We start from the raw sequence: 25,539 nt of genomic DNA on the forward strand, positions 1-25,539 counted from the left end.
GTAACGAGCACCCGAGCATTTTGGTGTTCGCTCATCTCTAATAAATATGTGATATTTTTTATCATTTAAACTTTTACAGATGCGATCATACTAGTTATGTTTAGCTTTTTTATATCTCTTTTTTGCTTAGGAAATTGGAAAGGGGGGATTTGAACTTTTCATAGGGTTTTTTTACATTTCTGATCACTTAATTTTCATTTTTTCCTTTGATTGCTTGTACAATACACTATATTACTTATATATTGCAGTGCATTTTGCTCTCTGTGTTATCTTATTAAATTTAGCCTATGCCAGGGTTTCATAGGAATGGTAAGATGGCAAGCTTTGGCATTCATAGTTAGGCCCTAAGCTCTCAGTTAAATGGCCTGTATTGGAGTTACCTTCAATCCTACCCCTGCAGGCAGGTGTCTGTATAACACACCTGCTACTCTCCAGTGACTTACGCCATACAGTACATATACAGCAAATGTAGGAAAGGGGTTAAAGCCTAATTCCCTACAGAAACAACTTCTAACTAATGTTACATATCCATAGGTACTGGTGTATCTTGGTGCCACCAGAGGCTATGGGTGTGAGAGCTGTCACCAGGAGTGAACGCCCCTGTCAGGCCCCTAGCTTTGAATTGGCTGAGCGAGCAGGACACAGTGTATGGGGGACAGCAGTGGAAGCAGCTGGCATGTGTCAGCTCACCTGCTGCCCACTGGTGACACAATCAAGTATGAATCGAAGGATGGCTGGGAATACAGACAAGGGCTGCTTCGTCCCTTCGCTGCGGCCGCCAGCAGCACGCTCCTCATGTGCAGCGCCTCACAGTTGGCCACTGAAGTTGGCTGCCTGCTGCGCTGAGAGTCCGTCAACGTCGCCAGTGTGTTCCATCCTTGTTCCGCGGCACACTTCAATATGCCCTGGTGGTTAACATGGTGGCCATTCTCGCACCCCACCGCTGTCGGCGCTCGCTGTGTTGCCGCTGTCCACCTGTCAGAAAGGAAACTTTGGGCCGCTCGCAGCCTTGGCGCTCTCCTCCTGCAGTCTGAGAACCGCACTGCCCGCTGTTTTCCAGGCCCTCTCAGTGTGCCTGCGCCAACGCGGCCGCCCCCAGCCTCACTAATATGCTCTGGCCTGTGCTGCCGAGTGCTGTGCCCCCAGCCAATCAGAATCTGGGGGCGTTGGTAAATTGGTTGACAGATGTATTATGTCGCCACCCCTTAATTCCGGTGGTGACATAATACACCAGTACCGCTCTAAGCATATCACCATATTTGGTTGCATTTCACCCCTTTGAGAATATCCCTGAAAGCACAATTTAAGGTTCAGATCACACTTCGTATTTTGATGCAATGTTTTTCAAAAGCAAGAATTGGATGAACTTGTCTCTTCTGGATGCATTCCAACTTTTTGGTTAAAAAAAATTGCATGAAAATGCAGTGTGAACTGAGTCTTAAAATGCGTGAGATTCGTGATCCGTGATGAAGGGTGAAGAACTGTAGTTCAGTTTCATTCCCAGTTACACGATGGCCACAATGTGACTGATCTGTAGTATACCTCTTATAGGACAATACTGAAGTTCACCAAGTTCCGACTTACAGCTGCAATCAAAATGATTCGACTCTCATTGCAAATCAGGTTTATTTGCCAAATTTACAAAATTTCAGCTGTTTGCAAAAAAAATAATCAAGAACAATTTAAATAGCTCAACACAACTAATATAACAAGCAGCTTCTACACATTCAACACAAAATGCCACTTTTACCGACTACTGCAGTCTCAGAATTACCCGTTCAGGACAAGTAACTTCACTACTTAGTAGAGCCCCTCTGGGTGTTATGACCTGTGATGGGTAGCCAAACACCGGCGTCTGACTGCCCATAGCCATCCCTGATGGACAATGGCCTCCAGTTCACTAAGATTCTTGGGTTTTGCATGCTTTCTTTACATCCACAGTTTCACTAATAGTGAGCTTCCTCTTATTGTCACAGTCATGTAGAAAGGTATAACACGACCCAAACTTGCAGGAGCCTTTCTGAGTAATTGCCGTTTAGCATTGATGGTTTCATTGGCTTATCCCCTTCAGCTTATATGTAAGAATAAAAAGAATTCTTTAAAAAATGTAACAATATTGCAGATTGCGTTACATTATTAAAAACTGGATTTTGTCACCAGGATGTACTTTCACATATATTCTTATGTCTCTTTTTGGAGTAACCTCATAAAAAAAAGTTTAAAACAACCCTTCTGTCCCAAACTAACCAAGATGGCCACATCTCTTCTTTGACTATCTGACGCACACTGTGCACTGGTAGTGCATTGAGAGGCGGAGACACTACACTGTGTGTTGGTTGGCCAACACCACTCATGTGAGCAGTGCTGGCCAATCAGAGCAGCGTGTATTGTCTTAGGCCGATTTCACACTGGCGATAAAATTGTGAGAGATGTGTGCTTTGGGAGAAGCACAAATCTGAACCCCATTCACATAAATGGGTCATAGACATGAGCAATGTTTTCTCGCATGGCACCGTGATGCGATGCGAGAAACACATCGCAGCATGTCCTATTTGGCTGCGATATCGCCCACTGCTCCCAATGGGGTTGGCGGCGGCAGCGTCGACCCCATTAAAAGCAATGGGAGAACTCCAAGATCCTCTGTGACAGCTGCGACAGGTAAAACCTTCATCCCCTTGGGGAATCCCTTCGGCAGCACCGGCGCCATTGAAAACAATGGAATCAAGGGATTCCCCACTGTGATGAGAGACTGTTTTCTCATGAAAACGCCTTGCACCCACAGGGCTTTTACATGGATGGTGAGGGTGATATCGCCTTCGTCAGTGTGAAACTAGTCTTAGAACACTGCCGCACTAATAACGCACAGTGCACATCAGGTAATCAAAGAAGAGGTGTAGCCATCTTGGCTTGTCTGTGGCAGGAAGGTTGCTCTAATCAGCTAGAATGTCTCCAGCCTGTATATAAAGCGGTTGCCCAGAATTTTTCCAAAACAGCACCACACTTGTCCCATGGGTTATATGTGGTATTGCAGCTTAGCTCCATTCGCTTCAATATCACTGCGTTGTGATACTACACACAACATACGGGCAGCTGTTTGGCGGCTGCTTTTAGAAGGAAACAGACATGTTTTTCAAATTCTGGATGACACATTTAGGTATTCAATAAGATGACTATTACGATATTTACTGAAAGGAGGAACTAGAGATGTGAACAGCTTGTAGCTGTAAATGCCACATATACGTTGATGTACTCATAACGGGCATACGTAATCTGCCGCTGAGTGTGGACACAGAGCAAAGCAGCATGCGCACGTCTTTAGGTGGCTCATGCAGAACAATGCTATACTGCCAACGCAATACTTCGCTTACAGAGCTAATTAATGGAGGTGCAGCACATCAGTGTCTTCACATACAATCAGCCTACTGAGATTAGTGACAATTCTGATTTCTCAACAATTAAAGAAAAGCCTTTTTATTAGAATATATTTTGTAGAATGAGCCATCCTTTCGTATCACTTAGACTTTAACAGTTGGTGCAGGCGTGCTCGGTGCGGCGACATCCCGCATGGTTTGGTCTATCCAATCTACATAGGGATAAATGCGTGTGTAGACTCCTGGACGTCTCAGATTGCCACAGACGTTAGATCCAGTAGACACTATGGCTTCTACCACTCCATCACAGACCAAGGGTCCTCCAGAGTCGCCCTAATGAATGGAAATGGTAAGAAAAATCATTGTTTGAAATTCATCCAAATATGGCAGATTTATTGTCTTGTTATCTCTTAAATGTCTGCCCCCCCCCCCCCTCCCCTCCACGAATTCAGATACTTTTGTGTTTTGGCTTCATCTTCAATGTCTATGTAATCTTGGAATGCACAGTAGTTTGTTACCTTTACCCTGAATCTTTTGACCATTTTTATCTGAGTAGGTTCAGAATCCTGTACTGATTAGTTTCTTTATATGGAATCCGGCACTGAGCAGGCGGTTGGAGCCGAGGACCCTGGAGGTTCCTTCCAACTCTAGAATTCTTTGATCTTCCTTGAGGTTGTGTTTGAATGATACAGGGTGCTAAATTCCTTCCTAAGGCCTCATGTCCACGGGGAAAATCAGGCCCGCCGCGGATTCTCCATGCAGAATCCTGCAGCGGGTCCCTCCTTTCCCAGGGACATGAGCCCTGAAAATAAGAATAAACTTACCTGTCCGGAGGCTGCAGATATCCCTTCTGTTGCGGCCGGATCTTCTTTCTTCAGCACATCCGCCGGGCCGAAGAAAAAAGATCTGGTCACGACGGAGGGAACACCTGCAGCGTCCAGGACAGGTGAGTTTAATTCAGATACGGGTGTTCCGCGGATCCGGACGGCTTCCATAGGCTTCAATAGGAGTCCCTGCGAGAGAACCGCACTAAAATGGAGCATGTCGCGTTTTCTTTTCCCGCATGCGGATCCGCGCCTGACAGGAAAAATGACATCCGCGGGTATTTAACTACCTGCAGGTGTCTAATGCATCCCTATGGGGCGTGGATCCGAGTGCAGGAAAAACGCTGCAGATTTTAAATGCTAATTATTCCGTGGACATGAGGCCTAAGACATAGATTAAAAGTACAACGTGCTGCCTGCAGCCACCAGTAGAGGGAGCTGAGAAGCGCATTGCAGAACCGCAACACGTCGAACCTGTTGAGATGCAGCTTGAAAAATTGTTGAATCTTCCTTATTTGCAGGCCTGAAGGAGAGATAACACACAGGCCTGTGCCCCCTAACACCAATTTAGGGATCATAAAACTGTCCCATTCCTTACCAGGGGACTAATTAGGTATTTACTTCTCTGCTCTTCTTGTCTGGTATTGTTTTAGGGTCACATTAGTCTCGCTATGTCTGTGCCTATTCATGTATGTACATTTGTACAGATCTGTTTCATTATGCCTGAGGAAGGATCCTGAGAGATCTGAAAGCTCGCTATAACATCATGTATTTTTGTTACCCATTACAATGTATCGTATCTACAAGATTACTTGGTTTCTCTTACTGAGAACAATCTCAAAGACAAATTTGTAGCCCCCACCTACCATGTGCCATACGATGCTGGCATCTTGTTATGTGCCAATTGGTTGCTCGGGTCCCTCAAGAAGCAGAGAACGGTATCAACTGCTACCTCTGGTGCCCCTAAAGCTACATCCCGACTGAACTCAATAACAGAACAGCTTGGAAGCTCCGTCTAATGGGGCTGCCGGTAGTTGTACAGTTATGCTTTAAATGTATGTCTATCCAGGAGATTTGAAGATCAAAAACGAGCCGAATCTCTGACCGCTAAATAATATATTAATTATCCAGAAATACGTTGGGATGGTAAGAGACACAGAGTCACTTAAAGGGGTTGTCCCGCGAAACAAAGTTGGGGTATACACTTCTGTATGGCCATATTAATGCACTTTGTAATGTACATTGTGCATTAATTATGAGCCATACAGAAGTTATTCACTTACCTGCTCCGTTGCTAGCGTCCCCGTCTCCATGGTGCCGTCTAATCTTCAGCGTCTAATCGCCCGATTAGACGCACTTGCGCAGTCCGGTCTTCTGCCTTCTGAATGGGGCCGCTCGTGCCGGAGAGCAGCTCCTCGTAGCTCCGCCCCGTCACGTGTGCCGATTCCAGCCAATCAGGAGGCTGGAATCGGCAATGGACAGCACAGAAGACCTGCGGTCCACCGAGGGTGAAGATCCCGGCGGCCATCTTCACAAGGTAAGTAAGAAGTCACCGAAGCGCGGGGATTCGGGTAAGTACTATCCGTTTCTTTTTTTAAACGTCTGCATCGGGTTTGTCTCGCGCCGAACGGGGGGGCTATTGAAAAAAAAAAAAAACCGTTTTGGCGCGGGACAACCCCTTTAATTAGCTACGACCGTAGTAGTTGACTTCTAGTTAAGCTCACCTCACATGAGTCCCGTCTGTTGTCCCCTGCACACATCATGTTGTCGGTGATCTCTCCATGATAGTAGTCCCGTCGGTTGCATGTCTGTGAGCTGATCACTGGGACCCATACCTCATTTAAGGAGTCTGGCTTCTTTCCAGTGCGTTTGATTTTTCCCCAGCCAGCTACCAAACAAAGTGTTTTTTCTTTAATTACAACATCTTCCTTTTGGTAAGGTAGAGGTCTTACCAATTCGCTCAATGGAATCTTTTCTGGTAGCTTTATAGAAAAAGAATAACATATTTATAAATTACATTGAATTATTCTCTGTACGGTTCGTTATAGGGGTTGATCTACTAAATTAAATTATCCGCTATTCGTCATCCATTGCCAGAGATAGTCAAGCCCTTGGACGTGCCATCACCGGCAGTCCCATTCGTGACCACCACTCCATTTCTTTGGAGACCTTCAGGACACCTTTTCACATGACTGGCGGGGATCCCAGTGTTTCGAGCCGCACAATCAGATAGTTATCACCTACCCTGTAGATATGGGATGACTTCATCTTTTGGGACAACCCCAACATAACATAAGGTAATATTCCTTTTAGAATGGGAAAGGATATTTCCAAGCAAAAGTAAAATGCACTAATCATTTTTCTCTCTTTGCACCCAGAGGTAATGTTACCTTCCACAATAGTGTCCACATTAACTTGTTCAGCACTATCAGTGGTATATATATAAGGGAGTATAGGAGTCCTACCCCCAAGGAAAGCAGAGCCACCTTAAAAGTTAAGAGTAGCGCTGCAACTGCATGCTATGAGCAGAATAGGTCAAGCCCCATTCAATGATGCAGGCGGTGATGCCATTAGCGTGTCAGCCTTGACGCTGCCCATCGATGAGAATGTAATGTATATGTTAACCCTTGAGCTGTAAAGCCTATGAATTGTTACTTGTTGTATGCAATGTTTATAGTAATGTGCCCTCCCATGGGGTATTAGTATATATATATATATATATGTTACATTGTATGCTGCAAAATAACTTGTGCCTCCACCCGCCATCATCCTGTAATTTGCTCCTTCACACACAGCATACGTTGTGCCAATGACTCCATCAAATTGCTCTCTTGTAGGTGAAGTATGTTTAACTGTGCATGCAAATGATTCATTTATGATTTACAGCAGGATGTTAATTTGATTAATGCTTTACCTTTCTGTTTTCAAAACCACATACAATGAATTCAGAAAGTCTTCAGACCATTACATTTTGTTTTGTTGTGACCTTATGCAAATATAACCTGTTTAGAACCAAGCACTGTAAATTTACGGCGCTTGGTCCCGGGCTCAAAGCCCAACCGTATGTAAAATTACGGCAGGGATTAAAGCCTCCTGCTTTTGCAATCAATCAGAAGCAGATTGAGTTGTCAGCTGTTAGTCACAGCTGATAACCTGGAGGAGGAGGGAGAAGTTGGTTTTAACCCATTCTGCCTCCTCCTTTCTTTAGTACACAGAGCTCAATGAGTACTATGTGTTAAAAAGTGAAAGTGAAAGTGTTTCTTCCACGAAGTAATCCAAGGAGTCATGTGACCGCCAGGATTCCCTGCTACAGCTGAGCTGCAGGGTCCTATAAGACCCTGATCAGCTCTGCCAGTGACTAGTATCACTACAGGGGGATGTTTTCCCTGTAAATGAGGGTCCTATGAATGCCACCAGCTACAGTGGAAAAAATATGTTTTAAAAAATTACAGAATAGAATAACAACATATACATAAGAAAGAAAAAACCCCAAAGCCGACGCCAACCTAAACTATATGCATCCTATAATCCAAAACCATACATATTATATATCAAAACTTCCAAAACAAATGAGGAACCCGTTCCCGTACTTTATTTTAACGTAAATATACTAATTAAAAAGAAAAAAAACTATAAATATTTAAAAAAATCTTTTTTTTTTAGCTTTGCACCCCCAATAAAACTAAAACCGGAAAAAAGTCAGTGAAAAAGATACTTAAAAAATAGCCCTATATGTCATGGGAAAAAACGCAGCAAAAATAATTTTGGTAGCTGAAGTAAGAAAAATAGGGCAGCAAAATCACCACATAGCTAAAATCCGTAAAAGGGTCCGGTCCTTAAGGTAAAAAAACAAATCAACCTGGTCCATAAGGGGTTAAAAAAGTAAATGTCAAGGCTTCCCCAATCATTCTGCACTCACTACCCCATAATGACAAAGTGACAACAGAATGTTCAAATGTTTTTACATTTTTTTTTTTTATGAAAAGTTAACATGTTGCATTGACATAAGTATTCACACCCTTTGGTATGACAACACATTTATCTTTAAGGGTCTTCTATTTTTCTTGATCACCTCTGAGATGTTTCTACACCTTGATTGATTGGAGTCACCTTTGGGAAATTCAGTTGATTGGCCAAAATTTTAAAAGACCCCCATTGTGTATATAAGGTCTTACAGATCGCAATCCATATTGGGACCAAAACCAAGCCATAAGAGGAAAGAACTGCCTGTAGAGCATAGACAAGATTGTGTGGAGGTGCAGATCTAGGATACAAAAACATTTCTGCTGCCCTGAAAGTTCCCAAGAGCCCAGCAAACCCCATAATACTTACATGGATGACCAACCAGGACTCTTCCTAGAGCTGCTGACCCACCAGACTAAGGGGATAAGGACTTCATTAAGAGGGATGACCAAGAGCTCAGCGGCCTCCATAACACTTACATGGAAGAACAAACAGGACTCTTCCTAGAGCTGCCGACCCACCAGACTAAAGGGAGAAGGGCCTCGGTAAGAGAGGAGACCAAGAGCTCAGCGGCCTCCATAATACTTATATGAAAGAACAACCAGGACTCTTCCTAGAGCCGCCGACCCACCAAACTAAGGGGGTGAAGGGCCTCAGTAAGAGAGGAGATCAAGAGCCCAGCAACCCCCATAATTCTTACATGGAAGAACAACCAGGACTCAGTAAGAGAGGTGACCAAGAGCCCAGTGGCCTCCATAATACTTACATGAAAGAACAACCAGGATTCTTCCTAGAGCCGCCGACCCACCAGACTAAAGGGGTGAAGGGCCTTGTAAGAGAGGTGACCAACAATGCAACAGTCACTCTGGCTGAGCTCCAGAAATCCTGCATGAAGATGGCAGAAACTTCCAGAAGGTCAACCATCCCTGCAGCCTCCACTAATCTGGGCTTTAGGCCGCATTCACACGGGCTACAGAATCTCACTACAAACTGCATGCATATGAAGCTCCAGGTTTCCAATGGGTTCATTCTCATGAGCGATGTTTTGTAGCCTGAAAGAACCCATTGGAAACCATGAGCTTCACATACATGCATGTTATAGCAATGATTTTGTAGCCCGTGTGGATGCAGCCTTATGGTAGAGGGGACAGGAAGAAGCCTCCTCAGTAAGAGACATGAAAGCCACCAAGAGTTCACCAAAAAGCCCCTTAAGTATCTTCAGACTGTAAGAGACAAGATTCTCTGGATGGAGAAAACCAATACGGAACTTTTTGAGCCCAATTCTAAGTGTTTTGTCTGGAGAAAAGCAGGCGCCGCTCATCACCTGCCTAATACCAACCATACCAGGGGTGCCACAAGCCTCTCTGCTACCTGGGGCGAAGTGTGAAATGGCGCTTTCCCTTCCCCTGAACAAAAGAAAGTGCTGCTGCTAATAGAGAAATATCGCTCAGGTAAGTACCGCATTGTAAATAATGGGTAATTACAACACATTCTACCGCCCGTGTAAAAGCAGCCTGACAGCGACCCTCATTAATTCCTGTAATTCCCGAACACATTATATAGTACTGCAAGGGGTTAATACGATGGGGGACCCATTCGTTGTCCCTTGGGTTATTTTATAACAAGGCTCTGCTCACAGCTGCTGATTCTGTTCAGCTCCGTCATACGAACCAATGAAAATCCGGGACACGACCGGCACCTGATGGACCTCATAGGCTGTAATGGGGTCCGTTGGGTCTCGGTCGCCCAGAACTGTACTGGGTGCTGCACTACTTTGTTTGACTGGATCTGTGACAGAGGCTCGGAGTGAAGTCTCCAAAGCGGATGTGAATAGATACAATACCCTAAATACCCCAAATAGGCTGGTGATATTTTTACTAATAACTAAAAAAATGTACTTTAGAGATATTAATAAAGTTACATATTATCTGCGTTGCTTCTTTCCCTACACCCTATTCCTCCCTCTTTAGGCATACTACATATATGCAGCAGAGACACACGTGTATGCATATATATATATATATATATATATATATATATATATATATAGTATATGCAGTAGAGACACACGTATATATATGGAGTAGAGACACATGTGTATATATATATATATATATATATATATGTATATATAGTATATGCAGTAGAAGGACTGAGCTCTGCTATCAGTGTCCGCAGACTTCTCCCTCTCTCCAAACCTGCTTGTAAGTAGAGAAGCATTCAGCTCTTCCTGGCCCCGCCCATCTGCTTCTATTGGACCCTCTAGTTAATCTGGCAATTCTTATTGGTAGAGTCCTGCCTGCTGAGCTTCTGGGGGAAAAGCTGCACTGTATGAGGGATGGCTGGGGAGGGGGTGGGGGCAGCACACTATAGGAACAGGTCCTGAAGAAGACTGGGAGCTCCCAACAGCAACGGTGGCCTCAGGACAACTCTGTGGATGACCTTAAGGGGCCAGTCGGAGCCCTGAGCCCAATGGGACATCTCTGGAGAGACCTGACAATAGCTGTCCGCAGACGGCCCCCATCCAACCTGACAGAGAGAGGAAAATCCCCAAATCCAGGAGTGCAAAACTTGTAGCATCATCCGCAAGCTGACAGGAGGTCGGAATCACTGCCAAAGGGGCTTCACCTAATACTGAGTACGGGGTGTGAATACTTATGGCACTGCAAGATGGCGGGGATTTCATTGAAAAAAATGTGCAAAGATTTCTCTGGTTCTGCTGTCACTTTGTCATTATGGGGTCCCGAGTGCGGAGTGATGGGGAACACAAGGCCAAATGTAAAAAAGGGTCTGAAGCCTTTCTGGATGCAGTGTCCGTTACTCCATGCGCAGTAACCAACGGAACGGAGTGATAATCATTCAGTGTAAATCGCTCTCTTCTTGTTATCGCTGACTGCTGGCTCGCTGGGTTGTCGTTCCGTGTAAATGCTCCCCGCTCAGTGTTACACGTAGAAGGTGTAAGCCGCCATGGAAGGCATTCAGCATCCTCCTAATATAACACTAGAATTGCAGACTACTCAATGCATTCAGTGGCGGCTTTCAGCGCTCACATTGGTGGGACGACAGGGAGTAGAACACTTACCCCCCAGACTCAGCGGGTCGCCTACTGCGATCTCATAAGCTTAGCTCAGGGGGCTAACAGTAGGTGACAGATTCTACTGCTGACAATATAGATTGTTACCAAAAGTTTAAAAAATGTTAAAAATTCTTTAAAAACATGTTTAATACAAAACTGTGATTTACATAATTGTTCATTTTCTGCTGCCGTACTCCCTTTAACCCCTTGAGTGGCACGCCCGGAAATTTTCCGGGCCGAGCTCCACTGCTCATAGTGATATAGCCCGGAAGATTTCCAGGCTATGTATCACTATGGGAGCTGCAGAGCACAATGCCACAAGCTGTGACAGTGTGCTCTGCCTGCACAGCCCCACAGAGAACAAAGCAAGGGCTTTGAAAAACCAGCAGAAGATATTGCCGATATGCCGGCAACCTCCTGCTTTGTTTACAGGTTGCCATAGAGACCATCGGCTTGTCAGAAGCAAGCCGATGATCTCTGTGGCAGGGAGAGCTGGTGCTGGGCTGTCAGAGGACAGCTAGGTACTAGCTCTTACAGCAGAGATCAGAGAAAACCTCTGATCTCTGCTGTGTTAACCCTTTACATGCTGCAGTCTATGTGACTGCAGCATGTAAAGGGCTGTCACTGCAGCATGTAAAGGGCTGTCACCATCGGACCCCCGGAATGTGATCAGGGGTCCTGATGGGTCCCTGTGGAAGTCCCCTAAAGGGACAAAAAATAAAAAAAGTAAAAAAATTATAAAACCACTTGTCTCCCTTTACTTTGTAAAAAATCCAAAATACAATCACACATGTGGTATCCATGCGTCGTAATGACCCAGAGAAGGAAGTTAATACATTATTTAACCCCTTAATGACATGGCCCCTTTTTTTCTTTTTTCCCCATTTCTTTTTTTCCTCCCCCCTGTTTAAAAAATCACAACTTGTCCCGCAAAAAACAAGCCCTTATATGGCCATGTCAATGGAAAAATGAAAAAGTTATGGCTCTTGAGACACAACTGCAAAACTAGTTGAAATTCAATGATTAGACCATTTTAGAAAACCTGCCCTGGTGGGCACGACAGGGTGGTAGGAAACCCGCCACTCAAGGGGTTAATAGTGAATCAGCCTTACCTTCAGAAGAAGCAGGTCATGTTGTCTGGTCGTTCTGTTATACTGAGGATGCACGATCTGCATGTCAATAGTATAAACCAGCCTCTTAGGGTCGGACAGAGCGTTAGCCCCCAGGACCGCCTGCAGAGTCTTATTAGCGCTGCAATGGAGACATAGCTTTGTTATTTTGTTCTCATTGCCTCTTTGGTAAGTACATTGCAATATTCTGAATATCCTTTCTGCTCATTTCATCCACAATGACTGGATGGCATTCTCCTCTACGAATCTCATGCAGTGTATCATATACCACAAAATCCACTAGAGCAGCAGTACCCAAAGTGGTCTATATGGACCCCAGTGGTCGATTTTGACTTGCTGGGGGTCCATGTCAGGAAGAAAACATTTGTGGGTGCACGAGATGTAAATGGTGGTTCACGTGAGCGGACGCCATGTAGGCAGGTCATCATGGACATTTTGGCGTTCTGTAAATGACACAATCCACCTTCCACAGATTCTACATCATACTTATAATACACATAGAGGTTACTGACCTCTCCGATATTCCACATAATTGTTTATGCAGAGTTCGCGCAAAACTTCTTGGCTCTGGCGATGGACGAAACAGACCAGCGCAGCGGCTGATTTACCTATAAAGTTAACTGTGCATCGTTTTCACGTGTTCCAGCAGAGCCCAAGACGTTTAGCGCACACTATTCCTACCTGCTTTGTGGTGGGCCATATTCATGGGCAAGTCTTTACAGGTTGTCATACCGGCGGTGATGCATGGCGCACCTGCTGCTTACCCTGCATTATAGACTATCACAAGAAAGGTGTTGATAGCTTTTCCATCTTCATACCGTGTGGAAAGGGGTTTTAGCGCGGCGCCAATCTTCTTACCAAAAAAGAAATTGATTGCAAATCACTGGAGGTGGAGATGTGGGACTAAACCTCACTAATGTGAAGCCAGATATTGACCAATTGCTATCAGAGCGTTCGGCTCGTCCCCCCTTAACAGCATTATTTGTGGATTCATTGTATATAAGACTTGTACAGATTGCAAGTCGTCTGGACCATCTGTGTCTTTGATAAGCCTCAAAAAAGGGACCTATGTCCATAGCAGTTGGAGACTTCAAGGACAAGACCATCGAGGCGGATGACACCACTCTGAAACACCCATGAGCCCAGCTGCTACACGTTCCCCCGATACCTGGGCAGAAAAGAAAAGGTTGGGCGACACACCTATGGCGAGGTTGACCCTTGGGCCACCCACTCTGGGACTCTGGATGAAGTTCTGAAGTCCACCCAGGGCTGCTAAATGGCATAAAACTCTTCGGTGGTCATGTCCTCATGCCCTCATGTCCTCATACCTCGACAGTGTGTTAACGGCCTCCACCCAGTGGCGCCTAGGAGGATGCGAAATGGACCGCCAGAATCTTGGAATGATTTGTCTGACCGCTTGGACAAATAAGTGCAACAGCCCCTTCTTGGTCTTTGAGACGGATCCCGGGAACATGGACAGCACAGCTATCTCAAAGGTGAGGCGTATTTTCCCACCACAAAGGTTGCTGTGTAGGCTTGATACATCTGCCCATAGAGCAGCTACTGGCCCGGAATCCCACCAAATGTGGGACATGTTATTCCCTACATCGGGGGACCTTCAACACGAGAGAGAGATGATTGAGGAAACATTTTGTATAGCTGCACTGGGGTTCTGTACCACCCAGCCATTACCTTGAAATTCAGTTCCTGTAGTCTGGAAAAGACTACATATGAGAACCCTTAATGAGTCAGAGCAAAAGCCCTTTCCCAAACTACCGGAGGGGAATGTCGTCCCCGCTTCTCCTCCCAGGCCCACACACACCCTGGAGGTTCGTCCCCCATCCTCCGCTCCAGCAACATCTTATACAGTAATGAAATTAAATGTGTGGGAGAATCAGTGGACATACAAATTTTTTCGAAGGAAGAAAGATCATTTGTTAAGTTAGACCCGGGTGTCAGGGAGTCCAGCGAGCCTCTCAGCTGAAGATATTCCAGCCAAGCCCCCGGCGGAACACAGGCTTCTCCAAAGAACTCTGTCAGGGTCTCAGCCCCAACTCAGGGATTTTCGATGCTCGAACACCTTAAATTGGGGATTGGCCAGCAAAGGGGTGATGGGACCCCGGATTGAAACCAACGCTCTCTTACCCGCGAGGCCTGCCCAGGGATCCACCACTTGACTCAACAGAGGTGATAGTCTAGGGGAATTTCTAAGCAAACCACCTGGGATCCAGAACACCCCCTGGGTCAGCCTAGGCTTCAGGTCATGCTCGATTTCAACCCATAGCTTAGACTCCCGGTTCTTGACAAGATTCACTACACAATTTGCTATGTTAGCCTTGTAATATAAAGAAAAATCCGTGAGGCCCAGGCCTCCCCTCTCCTTAGCTCTCGCGATCATGCTATATTTTAGTCTGGGTCTACGGCCTCGCTACACAAATTTTGTGATTAAGGAACGAATGTGCATCAGAAAGGGCCTATGTAGCCTCCTGGGGAATGCCTGACATAAATATAGGGACCTTGGGAGGGAGGCCATCTTGATGGAATTAATTCTGCCACTCCAGGACAGAAAGAGTGGATTCTATTTGTTTAAATCTCTTTCTAGATCAGCGAAACACATAGTTTTCAACAATACATGCGTTTTTTAAGAAGCCCCATGTGATTTTACTATGTGGCTTTGTATCGTGGTTGAGAACTACAACAAAAAACGCCAGGTGTGAACGCAGCCTGAAACTCTGTCTTGTTCCGTCAGGGCCCAAGGCTCCATGGTCTTCTGTCAGCAGTTTGTCTGGCCTGCTGTCTCTGGTCACCCTGAGTCTAGTCTGTTACCGGTGGTTCTTCTGGTCCCTGCTTGCCCCTGGATCCTGACACTTTCTAGACCTCAGACTTCCTGCTGATACTTGTTGTTCTTCTGGTTCTGACCTGTTACAGGACGATGCCTCTTGTCTAGCCCCTTGGACTATTTGCTTGTACTGGTATTCTGTTGCACTTTTTCTGTTGTGCCCTGTCACTGCTGAGGGTCCTGATGAAGGGTCCACGGTCGCAGTCCCCCTTGGGGTCTCTGACAATCACTATTAGAAGTGCAGAGGTGCGTACCTGTCTGGTATACAATGTGCGGCACTCAGCACCCAGTCCTGAGCGATAAGCACTCCACCGCAGATGTGGCTTCCATTCGCTTGCAATGACACCATGTATGGTCTAGAATATAGCTTGGACTGACTCCCACCAAGGATTCGACCACGAGGGAAACACTCTGAAAAGAGAAACAAGTCATTTTACATATATTAATGATTCCGTGGAAAACGGTCAGATTAAAGACCATCTCATCAAACAGTTCTAGTTGTTTCACTGGAGTGGACGCATTGTGTGGTACCTAAGGTGTAGGACCCCATGGAAGAACAGTCACCGGGAACCTGGAGGAAACTTCAAAGTGCTTTCAGTTCAAATGAAACTGAATATTACACACACACGTAATATTGCATGCAAGATACTCAGTAGAAGGCTCCATTCTCAAATTCTGTTCATGTTTGTGTCATGAAGACGCGTTGCGCTGCGTGCAGCACCCACCCTGGCACCTTCATACACCATCATAGCAGGCAATGCAGGCACAGGAGGATACTCTTGTAATAAAGTGCTGGATACAAAATGCCAGAGTTTTGAAATATGAGTCCCTGGAAGGTATAGTATGGCTCAAGAGACTTCTAGCGCTTTGTACAATTGTGCCACCTTCCTACACACGTATTTGCTGCAGGCTTTCTGCAGTTAAAAATCCGCAGCAAATATGCAGTGGCCAAATATGCACCTAAACCGTGTGGATATGGCCACGTTCATCATCGCAGATGTGCTGTGGGATTTAAAGGGGTTGTCCCGCGCCGAAACGGGTTTTTTTTTTTTTTAACACCCCCCCCCCCCCCGTTCGGCGCGAGACAACCCCGATGCAGGGGTTAAAAAAACAAACCGGGTAGTACTTACCCGAATCCCGGCGGTCCGGCGTCTTCATACTCACCTGCTGAAGATGGCCGCCGGGATCCTCTCTCTCTGTGGACCGCAGGGCTTCTGTGCGGTCCATTGCCGATTCCAGCCTCCTGATTGGCTGGAAACGGCACGTGACGGGGCGGAGCTACACGGAGACGGCATTCTGCACGAGCGGCCCCATTGAAGACAGCAGAAGACCCGGACTGCGCAAGCGCGGCTAATTTGGCCATTAGAGGCCGAAAATTAGTCGGCACCATGGAAACGAGGACGCTAGCAACGGAGCAGGTAAGTATAAAACTTTTGATAACTTCTGTATGGCTCATAATTAATGCACAATGTACATTACAAAGTGCATTAATATGGCCATACAGAAGTGTATAGACCCACTTTGTTTCGCGGGACAACCCCTTTAACTCCGTATTTCAAGGATTGAATTCTGCAGAATAGACATGTTGCGGATCTAGTTCCTGCAGCGTTTTTTAAAACGGTTGCGGATCGTTTCCGCAGAATGTGAAAGAGATTTTAGAACTCTCCTCTGAGGAGGCTACTTGCCGATTTTGATGCAGAATTGAAAATAGCTGAAAACCTTCCTACAATTTTGCATCAAAATCTGCAGTTACAACCGAGAATTTTCATGTGAAATTCCACAGTTGTAGATTTGGTGGCGTTCTGCGGTGTAATTCTGTCCGGTGAAAAGTCTGCGCTGCTATTGTGCGGATTGTGTGGGAAATTGAAATTGACGGAATCCTGACAATAATTCTACATCAAAATCCTCGTTTAGATGTGTGGATCTGGAATTCCGGGATGACGTATTCTGTAACGCTGCTGTGGAATATTCCGTCTGTGTGAAGGCAGCCGTACGGTATAACATAACCACTACACACATCCTGCATAGCTGGAAGCACAGCAGCCCGAAGAATTAAAGCAACATCCTATTTTGGTGGTACAGTAGTTGGTGTATCAGCTGGCCTCCCCAATAACAGCCATTACTCTGCTGCACATGTAGAAGAGTTGGCTGCTGGGATGGAGCTACTGAGCATGTGCGACCACCAGCTCTGAGCACATTAGCTAGATGATCTAAGAGGCAGAAGGGGGCGCAAAAACTAGTATATAACAGAAATTCCTAGACACGGGAAGATTTTTTTTTTAACTATTTCAATAAAAAAAATGTGGTTTTGTCTGATCTAAGCGAGAAAAGCAATATTGGATCATGGTACATAATCCCTTTAACCCCTTAAGGACACGTCCTAATTTGGTACTTAAGGACATGATGATTTTTGGGGATGCTTTTTCCTCCTTTTTCAAAAGTCATAACTTTCACATTTTTTCATTGACGCGGCCATAGGAGGGTCTGTTTGTTGCGTGGCAAACTGTTTTTATTGGTACCAGTTTTTGGATGTACACAGAATGTAGTATATAACTTTTATAATTTTTTTTTTGAGGGGACAGGGTGAAACCCCCCTGATCAATTCTGCTTTTAATTAATACGGCTTTCACCCCTGGTTGTAAATGACATGACAACATTTTTCTGTGGGTCAGTATAACTGCGATAACATAATTATATATTTTCGTTTGACTGGAAGGAGGAGCCAGAAGTGTAACAGAAGACATGACCCGGGTCGTTCCCTGCTGTAGCTTACCCATTACAAACAAAGTATATCCACCTGATTAACGACAACACACTTCTTTCTTTGGATAATTTTGGCCACAGCAGCCATTAAATTATGAACAACATTACATCAAATTAACCCAAAAATAACCACTAACATTAATAAATATTCCCCTCCAATATGAGAAGAGATCCTTGGAGCCCCGACAACTGTATTATATATAATACACACATATATATATACACACACACACACCAAAGATGCCTCCAGTCGCATTACGTCTCGGAGACCCACTAGCCTTTAACAAGGCTAGATCCCACTATCATCTCCACAGGGACTACCCCTCCTGTTATAGCCCGAAGGCGACAGACCCAATACCAATCATCAATAAACTGGAGGGTAAGGTGGCTATTCACAACCTGCCTCTCGCACCCAAACCAATTTTCGGGAGCAATCAATGTCAGTCAGCTGCGGCAAAAGCAAATCAAGTCTTGGGGTGCATTAAAAGAGGTATAGGGGCGAGGGATGAGAACATTATTCTTCCACTATATAAGGCACTAGTCAGAGCTCACATGGAATACTGTGTACAGTTCTGGTCACCGGTGCTCAGGAAAGATGTTACGTTATTGGAGGGGGTTCAAAGAAGAGCGACTAAACTAATACATGGAATGATGGGACTGGAATACCCAGAGAGGCACCAAAACTGGGATTATTTACCCTGGAAAAAAGACGTCTAAGGGGTGATCAAATAACTATGTATAAGTACATGAGGGGACAATACAAGGATCTCTCCCATGATCTGTTTATACCCAGGACTGCGATAGTAACAAGAGGGCATCCACTATGTCTAGAAGAAAGCAGGTTTCATCACCAACATAGAAAGGGGTTCTTTACTGTAAGAGCAGTGAAACTGTGGAACTCCATAGAGGAGTTTAAGAGGGGACTAGATGTCTTTCTAGAGCGCTATGATATTACGGGATATAGACATTAGGTGACCAGAGGGGTTGTTGATCTCAAATGTTGATCCAGGAATTACTGCCATTATGGAGTCGAGAAGGAATTTTTCCCCCTAAATGGGCTAAATTGGCTTCTGCCTCATTGTTTGTTTTTTTTTGCCTTCCTCTGGATCAACAAGGAGGGGGTGGAGACAGGCTCAACTAGATAGATATTGTCTCCCTTCAGCCTAACATACTATGTTACTATTCAGTTACAAGTGCCACTACACAGAAGTTGGAGCAGAAACTTCCACTGCCTCCGCTCCGACCTCTATGTATTTGTGGCACTAACAGCATGCGCTCACCCAGTTGATCAGTTGGGGTCCCGAGCGATAGACCCCAGCCAATTAACTACTGATAACCTATCCTAATGGTAGGTCATCAAAAGTATTTCCCAGGAAAACCACTTCAAAGCCGCCTGCAGACGGCTAGGTTGGATCCCCTGCGAGAATTCTCACAGTGGAATCCGACCCGCGCCCCTGAAGGACCAGTGTGGCTCTCACCTGCTCCCGCTGCTCCGACTATGTGATATGCTGGCTGCCACCCAGCTGGCGCATGCGCAGAGCGGAGTCGGGGCGCCGGGAGTGACATTTCTGTGCAAGCCTCTGCGTGTATTTTCACACGGACAAATCGCAGCCGTCTGCATAGGATTGCGTTTTGTAATGCAATCCTATGCAGCGGGAAATCCCGCCGCGGAATTTCCGCCTGTGTGCAGGGGGCCTCAGGCAACATAAGTATGAGGCATGTGCCAGTCACTACACTGATGCCTCCGCCCTGTGCCAGTCACTGCACCGGTGCCTCCACCCTGTACCAGTCACTACACTGATGCCTCCACCCTGTACCAGTCACTACACTGATACCTCCACCCTGTACCAGTCACTACACTGATGCCTTTACCCTGTGCCAGTTACTACGCTGATGCCTCCACCCTGTACTAGTCACTACACCAATGCCTCCACCCTGTACCAGTCAATACACTGATGCCTCCACCCTGTGCCAGTCCCTGCACTGATGCCTCCGCCCTGTGCCAGTCACTGCACCGGTGCCTCCACCCTGTACCAGTCACTACACTGATGCCTCCACCCTGTACCAGTCACTACACTGATACCTCCACCCTGTACCAGTCACTACACTGATGCCTTTACCCTGTGCCAGTTACTACGCTGATGCCTCCACCCTGTACTAGTCACTACACCAATGCCTCCACCCTGTACCAGTCAATACACTGATGCCTCCACCCTGTGCCAGTCCCTGCACCAAATCCTCCACCCTGTACCAGTCACTACACCAATGCCTTCACCCTGTACCAGTCAATACACTGATGCATCCACCCTGTGCCAGTCACTGCAAAGATGCCTCCACCCTGTGCTAGTCACTGCACCAATGCCTCCACCCTGTGCCAGTCACTACACCAATGCCTCCACCATGTACCAGTCACTACACTGATGCCTCCACCTTGTACCAGTCACTACACTGATGCCTCCATCCTGTACTAGTCACTACACTGATACCTCCACCCTGTACCAGTCACTACACTGATGCCTCCACCCTGTGCCAGTTACTACAGTGATTGCCTGTTCACTATACAATACAATCTATGTTCATCCCTCTCAACCATAAAGCTCTCCTCAGTGCTGCACCGCCCTATATCCTCTCCCTCATCTCTGTCTACCACCCTACCAGTGCCCTCCATTCTACTAACAATATTAGTGTAAGTTTCTTCACAAACTGAACTTCCCCCTCCTGCCTCCTGGGCCAGCCTACTAAACAAGGACTTTTACCTCTTGTGGACTGCGGGAATCTCAATGGTAATTCGCTCAGTGTAAATCCTTGCAGGCATAAAAATCAAATGACGATCGTCTCGTGTTAAAGGACCTGTGGGAGATTTCCAATAGGTTCACCATTTTGTATGTATTTTCTGTTGTCAACTGTGAATATACTGTATTTTGTCTATGGTCTAATCCTCTGGGGGAAGGGAACATCGCCCCCCCCCCCACCTCCACAAGAATTTAAGGAGCAGTGCTTATTGTCCATAAACTGGTCAAACCGGTTCTAACTGGAAAAAACCTATCTAGGATTGTCTTTGTCTTTATCTTGGTCAAGCAGAGAGGAGAAACAGGATGTTCTTCTCATGAGACCAAATTCAAGAATGAACTGAGCGTGCTCACTGAAGTTCCTCCCAGATGGATGACATCACAAGCTACCTCACAAATACCTCCCTCTGAGAATGACCTATCAGCTCACTAAATAATGTAACTGTATCCTAAATTACTTCACTTCTTGTGTTGAAATTTTATTTAAACTTTACGCGCGTGAATAAAGACAGACTCTTTTGGGGACACATGATGTAGACGTGTGGTCTTTGAAAGGCTCTCCAGGCCTGCACATTATTATTAACAAATTTGGAACACACAGTATATCTAATAGCGAAAATTGTGCTAACAGACCCTTATGAGCCGGAGCCTCACGCCTATGGCTCACATTGTTTATTAGTTTAATACTGTATCTAATATGTGATTTGTACATAGTGCTGCGGAATCTGCTGGCGCTATATATTACTATTATTATAAGCATTATCCCATAATAGCCTGCACATCTGGCGGTGATTATACATTCCCCGCATATTCTTCTGCAGGAATAATCTGTAACCTCTATTCTTTTTCCCTATTTCTATGGAAACGCCTGGTAGATTTGCAGTTTTCTGAAGTCCAGAGGGTTGTTGTAAAGTTAAAAGGGCTTGATGGCCGGCAGGAGGATTACAGGGAGGCCCACATGACAAGCTTTAAAGGCAAGTGGCAGGTAGTAAAGGGGTTTACTGGAGAATGGGGGCAGGAGCTTTAGGAGGAAGTAGTGAGGCTCTGCCCAGGAAAACACGGTGTAGGAGAGGACAGCCTGAGAAGTCCCGCCCTCTGCCCCCCTTTTTCCTTACCTGTGGTAGTTCATTATTGGCGTTAGCTGTCTATCGGACGGGTTCTTAAAATACTTTTGTTCAGTTCTTTTACTTTGCTGCAGGCCAATGGTGTCATGGCAGCTGTGCGGCAGGCGGAGGGGTCCTTGTAATGGGTCGTAAATTGGTGGAAGGGGATTTCATCAGATGTGTGGTCCCTTTAATTCACGGAGCAGTAATGGTTGGTCTGGCTCATCTGGGACTCGCATGGGATCGAGCTACCATCTTGGTGGCTAGTGGTGCCCTCAAGACAAAAGTGGGTGTCGGCTGGGGGTAAATATTGGTCCTTGTTAATATGGTTTGTGGTGCCGGTCTTTTGTAGCTCCAAGGACCTTTCCCCTCCTTTATTTATTGTTACTTCTGGTTATTTGTTAATAAAATAGCTGCTGTGGCCAAAACATCGAACTACATTTATACTTATTTAAGAAGGGTTTATGGGGAGGGGGGGGGGGGTTAGTACAAGGGGGACCCCTCTCTACAATACCCTCCACAGGTTCATTGTTTTTGATAATATGTTATCAGGTAATTGTGTTATTCAAGTATAATGAAAACAAAGATCTGGTACCGTGTTAGCCAGTAGAGCAAAATGTGATTGTTCTCAGCAAGAGAAACCAGATAATCTTGTAGATATGATACCTTTTAATGGCTAACAAAAATACATGATGTAATAATAGCGAGCTTCCGAACCAATGCAGGGTTCTTCTTCAGGCTTATGGATTGGATCTGAAGAGGTATGCATATTTATACACACTTATAACATACATACTTATGACAAGGCACAGATATGGATGTGATTGGTTCGCACTTAAAAGGAATTCTGCAACAGCAAACAAACTTTTTTTGTCTAGGCACTGATAGCGGAGTGAAAGTTTTATGGTCCCTAAATTACTGTTGGAGGGGGGAAAGTCAGCAGGCTTGAATTGCTACAAGAGATACACAAACATTTTTAGCTAAACACTGATAAGGGAGTGAAAGTTAAAGGGGTTGTCCTGCGCCGAAACGGGTTTTTTTTTTTTCCATAGCCCCCCCGTTCGGCGCGAGACAAACCCGATGCAGGGGTTAAACAAGAAAACCGCACAGTGCTTACCTGAATCCCCGCGCTCCGGTGACTTCTTACTTACCTGGTGAAGATGGCCGCCGGGATCTTCTCCCTCGGTGGACCGCAGCTCTTCTGTGCGGTCCATTGCCGATTCCAGCCTCCTGATTGGCTGGAATCGGCACGTGACCGGGCGGAGCTACAAGGAGCCGCTCTCCGGCACGAGCGGCCCCATTCAGAAAAGAAGAAGACCGGGACTGCGCAAGCGCGTCTAATCTGGCGATTAGACGCTGAAAATTAGACGGCACCATGGAGACGAGGACGCCAGCAACGGAGCAGGTAAGTGAAAAACTTCTGTATGGCTCATAATTAATGCACAATGTACATTACAAAGTGCATTAATATGGCCATACAGAAGTGTATAGACCCACTTGCTGCCGCGGGACAACCCCTTTAATGGTCCCTGAATTACTGTTGATGGGGGTCTTATCTGTATAATGTCTCACACTTCCCATTCACGCAGAAATCCTGGGGAATAGTTTAACCCAGTATTCAGCGTGTCAAAGGTTGTTATCAATTTATATTCCCAAATTCTTCTGTGGTTTTGTGACTTGAAGGGTGGTTTCAAGTCACAAAACCACAGAAGAATCACAACCATATCTGTGCCTTGTCATAAGTATGTATGTTATAAGTGTGTATAAATATGCATGCCTCTTCAGATCCAATCCATAAGCCTGAAGAAGAACCCTGCGTCGGTTCGGAAGCTCGCTATTATTACATTATGTATTTTTGTTAGCCATTAAAAGGTATCATATCCACAAGATTACGTCGTTTCTCTTGCTGAGAACAATCACATGTTATTCAAGTGGAACTGCACATCGTCATGAAACTAAAGGAGTGAATATCTGGGTAGAGAACTGTTATATAGATGCAGGTAAGTACTTACTGCTGTGGAAATATGGCATCGGCCCCCTGCAGAGCAAGAAGCTTGTCCCGTCTGCATCTGCCAGGCTTTGTTACTAGCGAGTCTCCCCTCTCGCGCCCCTGTTGTCATGGCTTCACAGAACAATTGCTCATTTAGTCAAAGAATCCTTTTGACCACTGACATTATGGCATCCTATGTTTTCTCCTGCGGCACCTCGTAACCACTTACAGATAAAGGACGGCACTAGAACACTTGCCGAAAAAAGTTCCAGCGTTTAGTAATAAAGCCGGCACAAAGGGAGATAAGCAGAGTAATGGAAGTGTTCAGCACTGAAGATCATACTGATACTGTAGCTCGCAGTTAGGGCTCATTCACACAGCGTAAGCGTATTTCACTCACGTTAATATGCTTCATATTTCGCTCACTTCAATAGCTTACAGTAGTGCGTAATACACGCCACAATAGCTCAGGCTGCTTATTCTTTTTTTTACGGGATCAAACATTGCGTGAAAAATACACTCATGTGAGGGAACCCATTGGTATCATGTTACCTGTTCAAAAATTGCGCACATTCATCCTTGTGAAGGAGACCTTAGTTCCTAACACCGTATTAGGGTGCCTACCCACTAACGGGTTTTTTTTTCGCTGCAAATCTGCAGCGTTTTTTTTCCAGAATGTCAATGGGAATTTCTCATTTTAAATTCGCAAGGCAAAAAGAAAATGTAAGTTGCAGTTTTTGCGGTTTTTGTGTGTTGCGAATTTAACATTAGAAAGTCCCAATGACATCTGGAAGACAAAAACGCAGCGAATTTGCAACGAAAAAAAAAACCGCTAGTGGGTAGGTACCCTTAATATGAATTTTTCCTTTTATCATGTAGGGGTAAAATACCCCAAATTTCCTTTCAACATATCTCCTGGAGTTAAACTACAAAGTACATCTGTGGCTGGAGTAGCTGGGGGACAACCAATGTGGCCAGAACTACCGGTATCATGGGGGGCTGCCACCCAGCGCCCCCCAAAACATTCCATTGTTCAAAGCCAGAACTTGTGTGTCTGTGTATATATTTATATATATATATATATACATATATATATATATATACATACGCAGTCAGAGGCACAAGTTCTGGCTTAGAACATACATGTGTGTATACTATACATATATACGGTATACAGTGACCTCCACCGTCATTCACACCCGCAGCAGACACAATGATTATATGTACAGATGTGTGACGGCGTATAGTGCGCTGGCGGGACACTTACCGCTCGGCAGGACACTCAGCAGCGCTAGCAGCGCACACAGGAGCTTCGGCTCAGTCATCTTGCACTGATAGGACTCTCAGTGACCTTCCAGTATTTATGCGGCTTCGCTTCTCCTGTGCTGACAGCATTACATCTTATCTAAACAGGAAACGTGGAACAATAGAATAAAGAGGTGATGAGGCTTTACAGAAGCTTCCTGACACCGCTAATCTGCAAGTTTCGGCATCAGTATGGGTTCTAGATAGGAGATCTCTGCCTGCAAAGGACTGAATGTGCAGTAAAGTAGGATGAAACACCCCTTTTACACGGGACAGGAATCTCGCGATTCTCATTTGCCCGACAGAACAAGCTCGTCCGCGCTCAGGCAGCCCATTTAGACTCGTTGAGGCCCATGCAGTCCTCGGGGACTAGTCGTTTGGTGTTG

General features: G+C 45.5%; 1 protein-coding gene across 2 annotated transcripts; it reads right to left on the reverse strand.

Annotated features, from left to right (window-relative positions):
• Nucleotides 1-1,607: 1,607 nt before the first annotated feature.
• Nucleotides 1,608-25,258, reverse strand: LOC136628611 (serine protease ami-like). Of its 2 annotated transcripts, none has more exons than XM_066604651.1 (5): nt 25,116-25,258; nt 15,458-15,614; nt 12,347-12,485; nt 5,920-6,177; nt 1,608-3,704 (listed from the first exon to the last, which is right to left on the reverse strand). In XM_066604651.1, the coding sequence occupies exons 1-5, from the start codon at nt 25,171-25,173 to the stop codon at nt 3,516-3,518; spliced, it is 801 nt and encodes a 266-aa protein (XP_066460748.1). In that variant the 5' UTR covers nt 25,174-25,258; the 3' UTR covers nt 1,608-3,515. The 2 variants fall into 2 exon arrangements, with proteins under 2 accessions (XP_066460748.1, XP_066460749.1); XM_066604652.1 differs by lacking the exon at nt 25,116-25,258 and adding an exon at nt 23,871-23,959.
• Between the last annotated feature and the right edge of the window lie 281 nt (nt 25,259-25,539).

Source organism: Eleutherodactylus coqui, chromosome 5 (genome assembly GCF_035609145.1).
Source record: "Eleutherodactylus coqui strain aEleCoq1 chromosome 5, aEleCoq1.hap1, whole genome shotgun sequence".
NCBI lineage: Eukaryota > Metazoa > Chordata > Amphibia > Anura > Eleutherodactylidae > Eleutherodactylus > Eleutherodactylus coqui.

Bases quoted from the DNA above. Each gene is read 5' to 3' on its own strand.
- LOC136628611 (XM_066604651.1), bottom strand. From the start codon at position 25,173: ATGACTGAGCCGAAGCTCCTGTGTGCGCTGCTAGCGCTGCTGAGTGTC. The intron at 12,486-15,457 runs GTACGCACCTCT...TCTCCATTGCAG, and splicing joins GCACATTGTATACCAGACAG to CGCTAATAAGACTCTGCAGG. The intron at 3,705-5,919 runs GTGAGCTTAACT...TCCATTCATTAG, and splicing joins ACAGACGGGACTCATGTGAG to GGCGACTCTGGAGGACCCTT.